The sequence below is a fragment of the Rhipicephalus microplus genome, chromosome 8, assembly GCF_043290135.1.
Source record: "Rhipicephalus microplus isolate Deutch F79 chromosome 8, USDA_Rmic, whole genome shotgun sequence".
Taxonomy (NCBI): domain Eukaryota; kingdom Metazoa; phylum Arthropoda; class Arachnida; order Ixodida; family Ixodidae; genus Rhipicephalus; species Rhipicephalus microplus.
Window position 1 is genome coordinate 26,640,756 of NC_134707.1, and position 13,142 is coordinate 26,653,897.

At 42.7% G+C, this 13,142-nt stretch overlaps 1 protein-coding gene across 1 annotated transcript; it reads right to left on the bottom strand.

Moving 5' to 3' along the window:
• Positions 1-931: 931 nt before the first annotated feature.
• Positions 932-10,707, bottom strand: LOC119164305 (retinol dehydrogenase 7). Its single transcript, XM_037416468.2, has 5 exons — positions 10,183-10,707; positions 7,295-7,501; positions 4,813-4,995; positions 3,818-3,950; positions 932-2,074 (listed from the first exon to the last, which is right to left on the bottom strand). Exons 1-5 carry the CDS (start codon positions 10,409-10,411, stop codon positions 1,711-1,713), a joined length of 1,116 nt encoding a protein of 371 aa, XP_037272365.2. The 5' UTR covers positions 10,412-10,707; the 3' UTR covers positions 932-1,710.
• Between the last annotated feature and the right edge of the window lie 2,435 nt (positions 10,708-13,142).

The window sequence follows — 13,142 nt, forward strand, 5'->3', positions numbered from 1 at the left end:
GCGTCATCATGCAGTTTCATTTCATAACTCGCAGTCTTTCTTTCAACGTCTGAATATATCCCCATCAATCATCTACGTTACCACAGGAAAATAGGATAAATCTTTTCAAATGCTTCCTACTATATTACGCAACGTACCGCTCTCTGAAATAAATATATAAAATATTGCATATTTTATCCTAATGAAATTAGGCGCAATAAAAAAGACAATCCAACGAACGCCAGATGACTGTCAATGGTATGTTATTGGTTTCATTAAGTTGTGGTAAACAAATTCAAAAATATTTGTTCTACTGACGTGAGACAATACGTGAACTCTTTACCAACCCTTGTTTTCTCACAGTAATCCGAAACCAGCCTGAGGGTGGAGTACAGAAATATATCCATACGGTCATTTATTCACCAATAAGTGGTGCGACTTTTCTTAGCTATCTTCCATGTATTTGCAGTAATCACACACGCCTCACTAACGAAAGATCACTGTGTATTCAATGACAGCGAACAAGACCTTGTATGGGTGTGGTAATATATTTTGTCGTTACGTTCTCAACCGTCATCGCCCTGGTGAAGTACTCATGTTGTGACATTATCATACTAATACATGCGTACCTGCATCTACCTTGCGATGTGACAAAACTGCGGGCAAATATCATTTTTCAGAAAAGAAAAGAACACTGAGATACTGTTGCGACACAGTACTGACCTTGTGATATTGCCAATGTCACTGTCTTGTCGCTCCCCTCCTTCATCACAATTATATTCAGTACATCGTAGCCCGAGAGCGAGTGGTCACATGAACTATGTTGGCATTCTCTGTAGTAAAGTGCTGGTGACTTGCCGGGTGTAAGCTCTTACTAAAATTTATATCAGAATGGAGAAACTGAACCAGCTGTAAAGGTGGCGCTATCCGGTGTGCCATGAATAGAGCAAAATTTCTGCAGCACGTGCCCATTTTTATTTCTTTATTGGCACATTGAAGGGTGAAGACGCCGGTGTGCAATAACAACACAACACAATAACAACACAACAACTGCATGGCAGATTTGAAAGCTAGGAAAATATGGCAGTTTTTTTCCCATTGGAAATACTTTGTTTCTTCGAACAATACAAGAACACGTCGAGATCACAATGCTAAGAGTGTTGTTACGTAGATCTGACGACTTCAGAGTTTTTCCGGAGGATCAGTACTTACGACCGAGCTCGTGAGCTACAATTTTTTATCGGCTTCGGGAATCTCACTTCATAAAGAGATCGTTCGGAGTTCAGGCACACGTTTCATGCTTCGTGTGGACATAATTATCAACAAAAAGTTACAAGCCGTAAAGTAGATCGTAGACTCGCTGTCCAGAAAACTAACAAGGTAGTAATTCTATTGACTCAAAGCTTTGTTGCGGGCCTGTTTCAGTTTCTTTAACCAGAGTGTGTGTGTTGCATATCTAGTCTGATGGCCCGCTGAGTTAAGTCACGTTGAATTAAGCATTGTTACGTTTTCATACTTGCTGCTGATCTAATCGCATGTCCGCTATGCAGCGGGCATCGGGCTGCAGAACCTCACCTAAAAGACTGTACACCGATACAAATGTCATTTATCTTCCTCATGGAAGCATATGTGGTCATACTTCGCTATATCAGTGTCATATGTCTTTATCGTCCCTCTATCATAAGATTTCTTCCTTTTTTATGCCTGCCATTCGGGTGTACTCCGATGACGTCACTCCCTTTTACCGGCATGAGTCCTCAATATTCTCGACACGAATGGCAGCGTCCTCATACCCAATCCAATTGCTAAGTCCGCCAGTTCAGTGGGAAATACTGCGGCTCCGTAGTACAAGATGCCACCCAGACGAAACTTTGAGATGTAGCGGGTCTTTGGGTACGTCTCTCTGATGGCCAGCACCATTTGGTCCACCACTTCGTTCACGTCGTCTCTGGAGATCAACTCGTAGAGCTGGCTGGGCATGTCAAGCCACCGCTGCACTTCCTTCACGCTGAAGTCGGCCACGACCTCTGGTGACTGTTGCTGAAGCTCTGGCTGCGTCTCGGCCTGAGCACCCAAGTTCGTCGTGATCGCCGTTCTGCGAATGGGTGAAATCGGTCAGCAAATGGACAAGAGCAAAGCTTGTGAGTCCAGAAAAAAATTTTTCACCCTCGTGTTTACGGACCAAACGAGTCACGGAACTTGAAGCAGGCGGAGTAAAGGCTATTGTCGGAGTTAGCGGAATAAGCATGAATTGAACGTGCCGATTCCGCGAGCTTAACCTACACTGCAGGAGTCACGCGGATGAATACAGAATGAGCACCATGAAGCCCAAAGTTTCACAGGTTTGCTATGTACCAAATGAGTTGGTGCACTGCTAAAATAATAAACTATGCACGAAGCACACTATGTCAAAAAACTTAGGAGACCCTGAAGATTGACCTTTAAGAGTTGAACGCGATAGCAATATTTTCTTGTAGTGAAGTGTTGTACCTTGTTAGAGTTTACGTTTGGCTAAGGTCGGTCGTATATATTGACGCCGTATTAGTGTTATAAACCGCGCCTACGTCCCACGTAGATAAAATGAGATATACTCCTGTTCTCAGACGTCCCGTGAGTTATTTGTAAACCTATGAAGGTGCATGAATGATACCTCTCTTGGTACACGTGTCATACGAGTGCTTATACATAAACAAACATTTCTTAGTCAATTCGAGCGCCGCGCAGTGGTCGTGCTCGTTTGTGTATGCACAAAGTGGAATCACAATGAGAGTTGTAAGGGCCGAAGCTCCTTAATACCACACAATGTCCGTATACCAACGTCAGGAGTCTGCAGCAGATGTACAAACCGAAACTAATGGGAACAACAAAAAAGAACGTCAAAGGACGGTTAACCAGAACAAACAAAATGAAAGGCCTCAACACCGTAAAACATGGACATTTACCCACCCATCAGACAAAGTACGACAAAAAAAAAAGGTTATCAATAACAAAGTAAAATTCTGCTAACCAGAACAAAATAGATGGCCATCATTCGTGATCCGATGTACACTGCTTACTTCCATCACCATCACTCAGTTTGAAAGTATGCGTATATTTTCATTAACACAGATACAGAAAAAACTACATGTGTTTAGCATACATAGGGAGGTTTTAAAGTCGAAGACTTGATCGAAGCCTCCTGTTAAAGGTAGAATATAGTACCACATGTTTGCAGCAGCAGTAGCACTCATCGTAATTACGGACTAGACTAAACATGTTGCAACGAACAGTAAATAGATATACAAAACAAAACTAGTTATAAACAACGAAAGTAAATGAAAGTAATGAACGTTACAATGACTTCATTTTGTGGCTGCTCGTGCTGCAAGGGCTTGGCTATACCTTGCTAATATCTGAATTTTGAGGTAGTTGTTATGTTCACCGTTGGCCAGGATAGGAAAATTTGACAAATTATAGCGCCGAAGGTAGCCAGTGTGTCTGCAATGCGCGACCAGTGAGCAAAGTGAACCTTCGCACTATGTCTTCATTGATGGTGTGGTCTGATTACGTCCTGTGCTTTGCTCTAAAAAGTTTGGCTCGGTTTCCGAGCTCACTCGTCCCTGTGTACACTGACACATGATATTTTGAAAGCATTCAGTCAATGTTATTTAGTCTATTTGACTACGAATTTCATTAATATTTCTATTATTCACGAGTAATATTACCATATGACTGAATTTGCTTGCTTCAATCATTCCTCGACCTTATTTGGGCATGCCTCTGTAGCCACTTCCGCAAAAAGTGAGTGATCTTGCCTTACATTCTGCAGTGTTCACATTTTTTGCTTACGAATACTTACTTGTAGGCGATTGGTTCAATGTTGACGAAATCCACGCCCTTTCCTTTGCATTCTCGCCGCAGCCCGTCGACCATTGAAACCAAGGCGTATTTCGTCATACAGTACGGCACTCCCATTGGCATCGTGACGTGCCCTGGAATTATTTAGGAAAAAAAAAGATGTGCACAGTTGCCTAACCTCGTCTACAATAAGTGATGAGAAATTAGTATACTGATTCTACGACTACTTACTATAGAGAGTACTATAGAGATAGAAAGAAAGGGAGAGACAGGGTGATCACGCACGCACAAAGTCACTCACCTTACAGTCATGATAACGCCAACGGTTTATAACCACTGCTGCAAATGTCTTTGTAGGGTTATAGCGAACAGTAAATATGCAAAACGAAAAGAAAATATACACAATGTCTCAAGAGAGATTGCTGCTGCGGTGGCTACATTGAAAAGCAGTTGCCTCGCGGCCCTTGGAAACAAGGGCGCTATTGAGGCACTTGTGCTAGTGCCAAATATCTTCACATGTGCTTTGATTATGAGAACCTTTCGCCACCCATTTTTACTATACATTTCACGTCACTGTAATGATTTTATTACCTCTATGTTTTACCCACTTAAGCACGAGGAAGTTTAAGACCCTTGTTAAGCCACCCAACATATGCATTGTTCACGTCTCGTCTTATGACCGGGCGCTCTTTGGCCATCAAGTGGCCCTTGCGCCACAAAACACCACCACCGCCACCACCACCACCACCACCACATCATCATCATCATCATCATCATCATCATCATCATCATCATCATCATCATCATCATCATCATCATCATCATCATCATCATCATAATCATCATCATCATCATCATCATCATCATCATAATCAGCATCAAATATACGCAATCTAGCCAAATCCCCTCAACACATGTGGACGCAAGCAACTCTAATACACTGAAATGCGGAGAAATAGCTGTGGCAGGTAAAAACACTTTTCTTGTTGTACACACCAAAAGGACTGGTGACGACGATCATGCGTCCTTTGCTCTTCTTCAGCATTGGCAGGAACTTCTTGGTGACCCTCAGCGTCCCGAAAACGTTCACGTCGAATATCTTCACGATGCTCTCCATTGTGATCCACTCCAGGAGGCCATTGTTTCGAACACCGGCATTGGCGACTACGGACCAAAGGGCTGCAGTATAAGGAAGGCACGACACTTCATTGCCGAGTGCGTGTCAGGCCAGGCGAAAGTACAAAAAGTACAGGACCCTGTTGACTGAGAATCGACAGAATCAGGTAGGTGGTAGGCTGCCGTGAATTAATTGCAGTCACACACCCAATTGTCGGTACCTGAAACTCTGGCACCAACAGGTGTGTAAATGAATCTCTCTAAGTATTTTCTTCTCATTATTTCGAAATCATGCTCTTATTGTTCTACTACAGTGTCATAAACGCATACGAATTCGCTTCATATGTATGAAGCCTCGCAGTAGTAACACTTACAAGGTATTAATGTTGTACTGTGTGTGTCCTGTCTTTAACAGGACACACACAGTACACATTATTACCTTCGGTCCAGTGGTGATCCACCCTTGTAGTTGAAATGTGGCAGGCCACTCACAGTTCTCAACATTTTAAACCAGTGCAAAGGATCACTCTTAGAGAAAAGCACTTTTCATAACCATACCGAGAGCTAATGCCACTTCATCTTTTGATATCCATCGGTAGGGATCCGCTTTTTAAACACAACTCAGTCTTCACGTTTCTGAAACATGTGCCTAGTTTTCACGTGATCTACCCTTGTAATTATAGCATTACCTCTCAAGAGAGGTCGTCGCTGCAGCAGATATATTACAAAGCACTTTTCTCATGGTCCTTGTCGACAACTACAATGAAGATACATCGTGCTCTATCACCTTTTCATAGCTTCATCAACAGAACCGTTCGCCGCTGAACTCGTCACATGTGACTTCGATCATTTCAGTACGTATATGTTTTCTCCACCTACAGCGTCACGAATTTTGCCGCTAAACAGCGAGTCACCATGCCCATTTCATACATCGTTTGGGCCATGTACTGGAGCTCTTTGACCATGACGTGGCCCTTGTGCCAATAAACATTATATATCCCTAGGAAGTCACGCAGTGAGCGATGAAACGATTCGCGAATCTGGTGGAATGCACTGATGAGCCCTGTGATTATAAAAACACTTTCTGCTCGCGTATAGCACATATGTAGCAAAATATAGGGTAACTGTCATTCCTCTATATTTTTTTAATGATAAAGGTTGCATAGGTCCCTGCCATGGGTAATGATTCCAAATATCCTACTTCCGAGTAGACAAAAATGTCTAGAGAAAAAAAAAGCGACAGCAAAGTTTACCTACTTTTCGTTTTATTTCCACTAAGGCCACATCTATCGTCTTTATTACGTCCTTTTTTGCGTTCTTCGTTCCGCTTTAATATTTGAGACTGAAGGCGGAACTTGAGATCCGTGACTAAATTAACGGCTGATAGCCACAGGATCGAGCATAACACTGCAATAGACCTTCCAGACGAGCTTCTCTATATGTATATGCTGTTTCATTTTTTTTGTTCTCCACAATCATTTACTTTCGTCATCAAACATAAAAATAAATTTAGCCATCAAACATTATTTTATTTACACATTTCATACATATGAATCTTTTGGCATAGAAAAATAGGAGTGTGAAAGAGCAGCTGAAGCGTATTAGTTTTCTCAAAATTAAAGGAATGTTGCAGAGATGTAAACAATATCATAAGGCGTGATAATACGCAGTAAACTTTCTATAGCAAGAATGATAGACATTCTAACCTAAATAAGGATAAGTGCAGACAGAATAATTTCTTTTTGTTCATTTGCTACTACAGAACCCCTCGTATGTTTCACCTTTTGCTACCAGCTTTAAAAACTACATATTTCGTAATGCAAAAAGCAAGTCAGTGTACTTAGGTTGTGCAGTCCGTACTCGTGTCATGATGCCGACGTCAACAAGTTGCATTAGATGAACTGTGGTCCACTGAAATGGTCTCAGCTACCGAATGACACGTGTCGTGGCACGTGTGGTGCTACGTCTACGTAAGAGTGGAGGTATATGTAGTCGCAATACTACACGCACCGACACAACCGGAACACATACCTAAGAATATACAACGCATACCTTGGCGTATGTGTAGCAGTAGGTATGGTGGCCTGTGTAGTGTGGTGGTACTCGTATTGCAGGGTAGGCAGATTTTTTTTTCAGGGGCGTAGAGGGTGGGAGGACCACTTTTTTTATCTCATGTTGGGGATGGGCTGGCAAACATGGTTGAGTTACATTTTGTGCTCTGTATGCCAATACAAAAAAAAAATAATTCGAGGGGAGGTGAAGGAGGTGCACAGGCCTGGAGTGCCACCTCTTGGTTCAGGATACGCCCCTGGCATAATGGTGCGCGTAACAGAATGGCAGGTGTAGTAGTAAATTATCTCACCTCTCGAGCCAAGCGCTTGCTGAACTTTATCGAAGGCAGCGTCAACTTGGTCGGCTTTGGTGATGTCCATCTGGAGCACCGTCGTATTGTGCTGTTTGCCAAGGACCCTGGCCCCATCGCTTTGGGAGTCGATGCATCCGGCAAACACCACGAACCCGTCTCGACTTAATCGAGTCGCGAGTGCGTGTCCGAAGCCGCTATCACAACCTGGAAAGATATTTCATGCATTGGGAAAAAAAAAACCATCGGTGCCCAGAAAGCTTGAGGCATTGCACTTGACCTTATCGCACCTGACAAGCGTCACGGATAGTACACCGTTTAACGTGCGTTCTTGGTGTAGAGAATTCTGTAGTAGGTTTAAATATATACTTGAATACTGATATTGCGCTGGTATTTTGTCCCATCAGCATTTCCACGTGTGCATAGGAAAGTGCTATTTTCTGATCCGGTACTGGAAAAAACATAATCAAATCTGAAAATTGTGTTCAGTTCTCCACATTCGCTTCGTATCCTAGATTGCCATTAATTCTTATGGAACTTCTAATTTAAAATACATTCCTTATTTTTTCACTGTCATTGGTCATGCAGCACCATGTAAGACAAAAAAAGTCTCGTATAATTCAAAAAGTAATATCAAAATAATTAAGTCTGCTGTCCACAAAGTTTCACACATGGCACTAATATAAGTGGAATATTCAAGTTTATATGGTCTGTTTTTTTTTTTCGAAATCGTTTTGTTCACGTCCGTTTTGTGATGCGTCCCGTTTCGCCCCATTCGTTGTGTTCTTTGTGTGCCTGAGAGCCCATTTTTCTACTCCGTGGACATTTCAACATGAAATAACAGAGAAGGACTACAGCAAGTACTTAGGCTCACGGCATTACAGGCATTGGGGGTGGTATAATCACGCTTAAGACGAGACACTGTTCCAACATCAACGTTAAGGATAACTTTCTTACGTATGGAGACACTCCTTCAAATCTTGCTGCAGCCAACTCGAAACAAAGCTCATCTAAGCAGGTAGGCGGGACGGAGAGCCGGCTGTACAACGGCTGGCAGGTTTCTTTCGCTCAGGGTCATCATGCGAAAACGGGCGTGTTTTCCGCTTAGCGGCATCTTGTTGGCTGCTATGATCCGCGCTGAGCAAATGTAAAGTAGCCCGACTGTGATTTGCTGAAGCATTTGCTCATTTTGTATTGAAATAAAAATGAGCAAAGGAGTTGTCATTATTATCTAGCGACGGCTGCCTCTTACCACTTAACTTTTTACGAAAGAAGGATTAAAAAACAAAACAGCTCATGTAAATATGTACAGTCCTTCATGAGCTCATGAATTCAGAAGTTGTCATTCGGGCAGGACAAACACATAACAGTCACGCAGTCACGCTCACTTTCAATTTAGTCCACTCAGTACTGGTCACAAAGCTTTCACTTCTCTCATTGTTGTATTCTTTATTGTGTGGTATCAAATTCCTCGAAAATACCATGATTAGAGAACCTTTATTATTAATGGGGTATTCACAAGCTCGGTAGGCCTCCAAAATGGCTTCAAATGCGCTTTAAAGAAGCTGCGTAAATGAAAAATAATCTATACAAAGGACAGCTTCCAACAGCACAATCCCAGCCCAGGGCTCACAAGAAATGTTTTTATGGTAGAAATGTCATTACTACCACTTTTTAGACACTCATTATGTAGCGTGCACCATGCGCTAGCAAATGATGTGCACCTAGGAAGAATAATGAAAGGGCTGGAAATAAGTTCACATGAGCGTAAATAACGGTAGCAAATGCTGAACACCTTGGGAGAATAATGAAAGTGCCGCCTGGATGTGAGTATTGTGAAAGCAATGTCAGCTTTTTCCACCTCGATTGGTTGAGCCACTCGGTCGAAAGTGGCGCAACAGGCTAATTTGTGGGCATTATCTGATACTACCGTTGCAAACGCCGGATGATGGGAGTATTCTATCGCATCTGCACACGCGACCGTGGTTGGTGATACGAAGCGCATATGACGTGACCTTGCTCTGGCCAATCTTTAGTAGCGATTATGGGTCCACTTTTTCGGCAACAGTAGGATGTACAGACTACCACTAATGCATTTGGGTGGTGCATTTGTGGCGGTGGTGCATCCTATAAGGTTATCTTTGAGGTGCTGAAGGAGCAGCCTTCCTGATTATTGGAAAAGCGGGTGTAATGGCTTATGAGGTGTGCTTCGACGAGGTCATCGATCATGGTATGCACACACAATCGAAAAAGTTTGCTTGTGTAAATGGCGGTACTTTTAGGAAGGTGCGTAATGATTATGACGATGATCATCATCATCAATATTATCATCATAATCATCATCATTACAACTACGCCCACTGCAGGGTGAAGGCCTCTCCTATGTTCTCCTAATCAATCCGGTCCTGCGCTTTTTGCTGCCACGTTGTAGCTTGCAAACTTCTTATTCTCATCTGTCCACCTAATTTTCTGTCATCCCCTCCCATGTTTGCCATCTCTTGGAGTCCAGTGAGTTACTCTCAATTAGAAGTCGCTATGCAGCCTACATGTTACGTGCCTGGCCAATGTACATTTCTTCTTGATTGCAACTAAGATATCCATAAACCCCGTATATTTCCTGACCAACCGTGCTTTCTTCCTGTCTCCTAAACTTTCACCTATGGCCCTTGCGCCAAAAAACACCATATATCATCATCAACTTTCACCTATCATTTTCATTTCCATGGGCGCATACTAGTTTTATATGACACATGGATGAGGTGATCTACCTGATGTCTGTCGAGCTGAAACACTTTGTTACTTCAGATCATTTCTGATCGCCTGAATTTTTTTTTTTCAGTATTCTTGTGAAGCCACAGTCTGTTTATGGATAAACCACCAGGGCTTACCTGTGATCAGAACGGCTTTACCGTCTACCGGTAGCTGCTTGACGAACAACTTCTTCCACAGGATGCCGGACAAACAGTACGACACACAGAAGATGACCACGAGAGACCCGACGAAGCTTCCAAGTTCGGGAAGCAACGGCACACTGTCCCAAAGCTTCCAGAGGAGCACCGAGAACACGGCGAAAAGAACCCACGAAGTGCGCATGGCTGTGCCTCTCCTATACTGCATTAATATTGGCGTACAGCTAGATCGGCGGCCTTCCAAGCGGAAAGAAAATGCGACCCCATATTAGCGGTGCGCCTTAGAGGAAAATGGAAACGCGCGTGTCAAAAAACTAAACAAGAATACAGGAACACTTCGATGTATATACTGCTTCGGGAGTCGGTGCTAATGCCGTTTTATGGGTCGGGAAGAACCGACTGTCGATAGTTCCGTCATGGGCGAACTCCTAATTCACTCCACGAAAACGCTTCTTTGTTGACGCCGAGTGAGAGTTCATTCGTTCAGCCACACGCGGCGCGCAAACTCGCATATATTTGAGAGGAGAGCCAAGCATAAAAGGCGACGCTTGTGTGAGCATTGGCGATGTATCGAGACATTGGATAGCTGCCAAGTTTTCCCAGATAATAAGTCGATTTGAAAAACACGAACCACCAGACTCTGGCTGTCTCGGTTTTTTTTTTGCGTTTGTTTACATAGATATCATTCACCGTGTAGGGGTGATATGATATGGAAATGAGTTTAGGCTACTACATTTTTAAGCTACGTCATCTTCGTTTACGCGCGAAAAATCAGCCATTTTTATGAAGCCCGATATGTTATGCAGCACCTTGTTTTGTGAGTGATCATTGTTTGCTATGTTTGTTCTTGGTTTTCTTGCATGTTTGAAGTAGATGTAATTTATTTTGATGCCACCAAACGATTCATTCTGCAAACGTTTTTTTTTTGTTTCTATTCAACTGGCACACTTATTATTTTGCTGGTATAGAAGTGTATTACGTATACGTTATGATATGTAGCCATACCGTTCTAAAGGAGCTGAGGTTTTCTTCAAGCTATGTTTGAGCGGCTGTTTTTCTCTCGTCCGCCTCCATTTACCACTTTGTTGTACATCTGTGCAGTGGCGTAACTTTGTGCTCAGATTTGGGTGCACGTTTCCGGAGCCCTCCACTGCGGCGTGTATCATAAACGTATGGTGCTTTCTGCGACGTTAAACCTGACATATCAATCAATGAAACATCGAGAAAGGGCGTAGAAGGAGCGGTAACTTGTCATTGGGCTAGCCCACAGAGTTAGAGGGTAAAGAAGCACGCGCTTATGAAGTATGTCAATTTTTCATAAATACACACGCACACGTACAAACATGCCTCCGAATACACACAAAGGTTTCTTGCCCCCCCCCCCCCCCTTTCTTCTTTACTACCGACTTTACTCCCGAAACGACTTTCCCGCGTTATATCATTGGCCACTGCAGCAAGCACTAACGTACATGTCTCAGTGTTTTGCCTGAAGCGGCGCTCCCAAGCAGGTTTTTTTAGCCTCCTTGGTCGTTTCTAGAACGCGCAGCTTTAACACAAAAAGCGTGGCCTCCAAGATTGCAAACCCAATCTCGGAAGCAACGCTTTGCCCCAGCCTGCTTCGTGTGTCGTGCATGGAGGGCGTTACATGTTCATTGTTGTTGCGATTTTTTACGCGCGTATATGATATGTTAAACCGAGATCACTTGTACAAAAGGTACACCAATCCAACGTACTCTTTTTCAATCAAGGGTTCTGGATGTGCCATAATATACAAGTTTTCATAATTGAAAATGGACCTGAATAGTATGGTCCTAATCACCGGATATGCGACACAAAACAATATAAAAACCGTAGATGTAACACAAGTTCAGGCATTTTGGTATTCCATACCGTTATCTACCTCGGGACGTTTCATAAACACCTAATGCTGGGATTTTTGCGCGTGTAAACCGCAATATTATTGTAATGCATTGCAAACAACCTAACCTAAATGTAAGTATTTAAACCCATTGGCACCAATTTTTCGTGAATAGAAAAGGCACAATGCAATATTATAATTTTGCTGATTAGGATTTGTTATGCCACAGGTTGCATTAACGTACTCCTAGTACGACGTATTGACTAGGGTCAATTTTTTTCTGTGCTGCAAGTCGTTAAGCTTTCCGAAAACGTGCGAACGTTGAATGTACGGGATGCTTAGTACATTTACTAAGCAACTGAAAGTTCTACACTTAATAAATTAAAAAATGAAATCAAACTGCTTCTGTGTAAAGATTATCACTGCAAAGCGCGAGAATATGCACATGCGTTTTTTTTAAAGCAATCAAATGTTGATGTACTTTTTGTAATATACACTAGGCCTTGGTGGACGCTTATATGAGCATTTTGTTGCGTACTGCCACAAGAATCAAACGAGGTATTTTCTTCGGAAGAATGCCATTATCGCGGTTTTCCGAGCTTCACGAGGCTGCAACAGACGTCAAAACTTTTGTGTCAGTGTTGTTTTTTAATTTGGTCAAGCATACGAGTTAGCTGAGGGAAAAATTGAAAACATGGAAAAATTTTGTTGTTTTTGTACATGCGTAGTTTGCACATGCGTAACTCCTAATTTTCCTAATTTTTATATAGCACAGATAAATAGAACCCTCTACTAGCGCGAACGCTGTATGGAAACTTAACACGACATAATAGGTTTATTATGCATTTTTTGTTAGGCACACAAGCAAAAAAATCTTCTGGGGGCACCAAGGTCTTGTACACATATATCGAGAAAAAAAAGTTTAGCAACAGTACTCTCTTGGTATCAAAAAATGCCTCACAGTGGTGGTCTAGTGGCTAAGGTACACGACTGCTGACCCGCAGGTCACGGCATTGAATCCCGGCTGCGGCGGCTGCATTTCCGATGGAGGCGGAAATGTTGTAGGCCCATGTGCTCACAT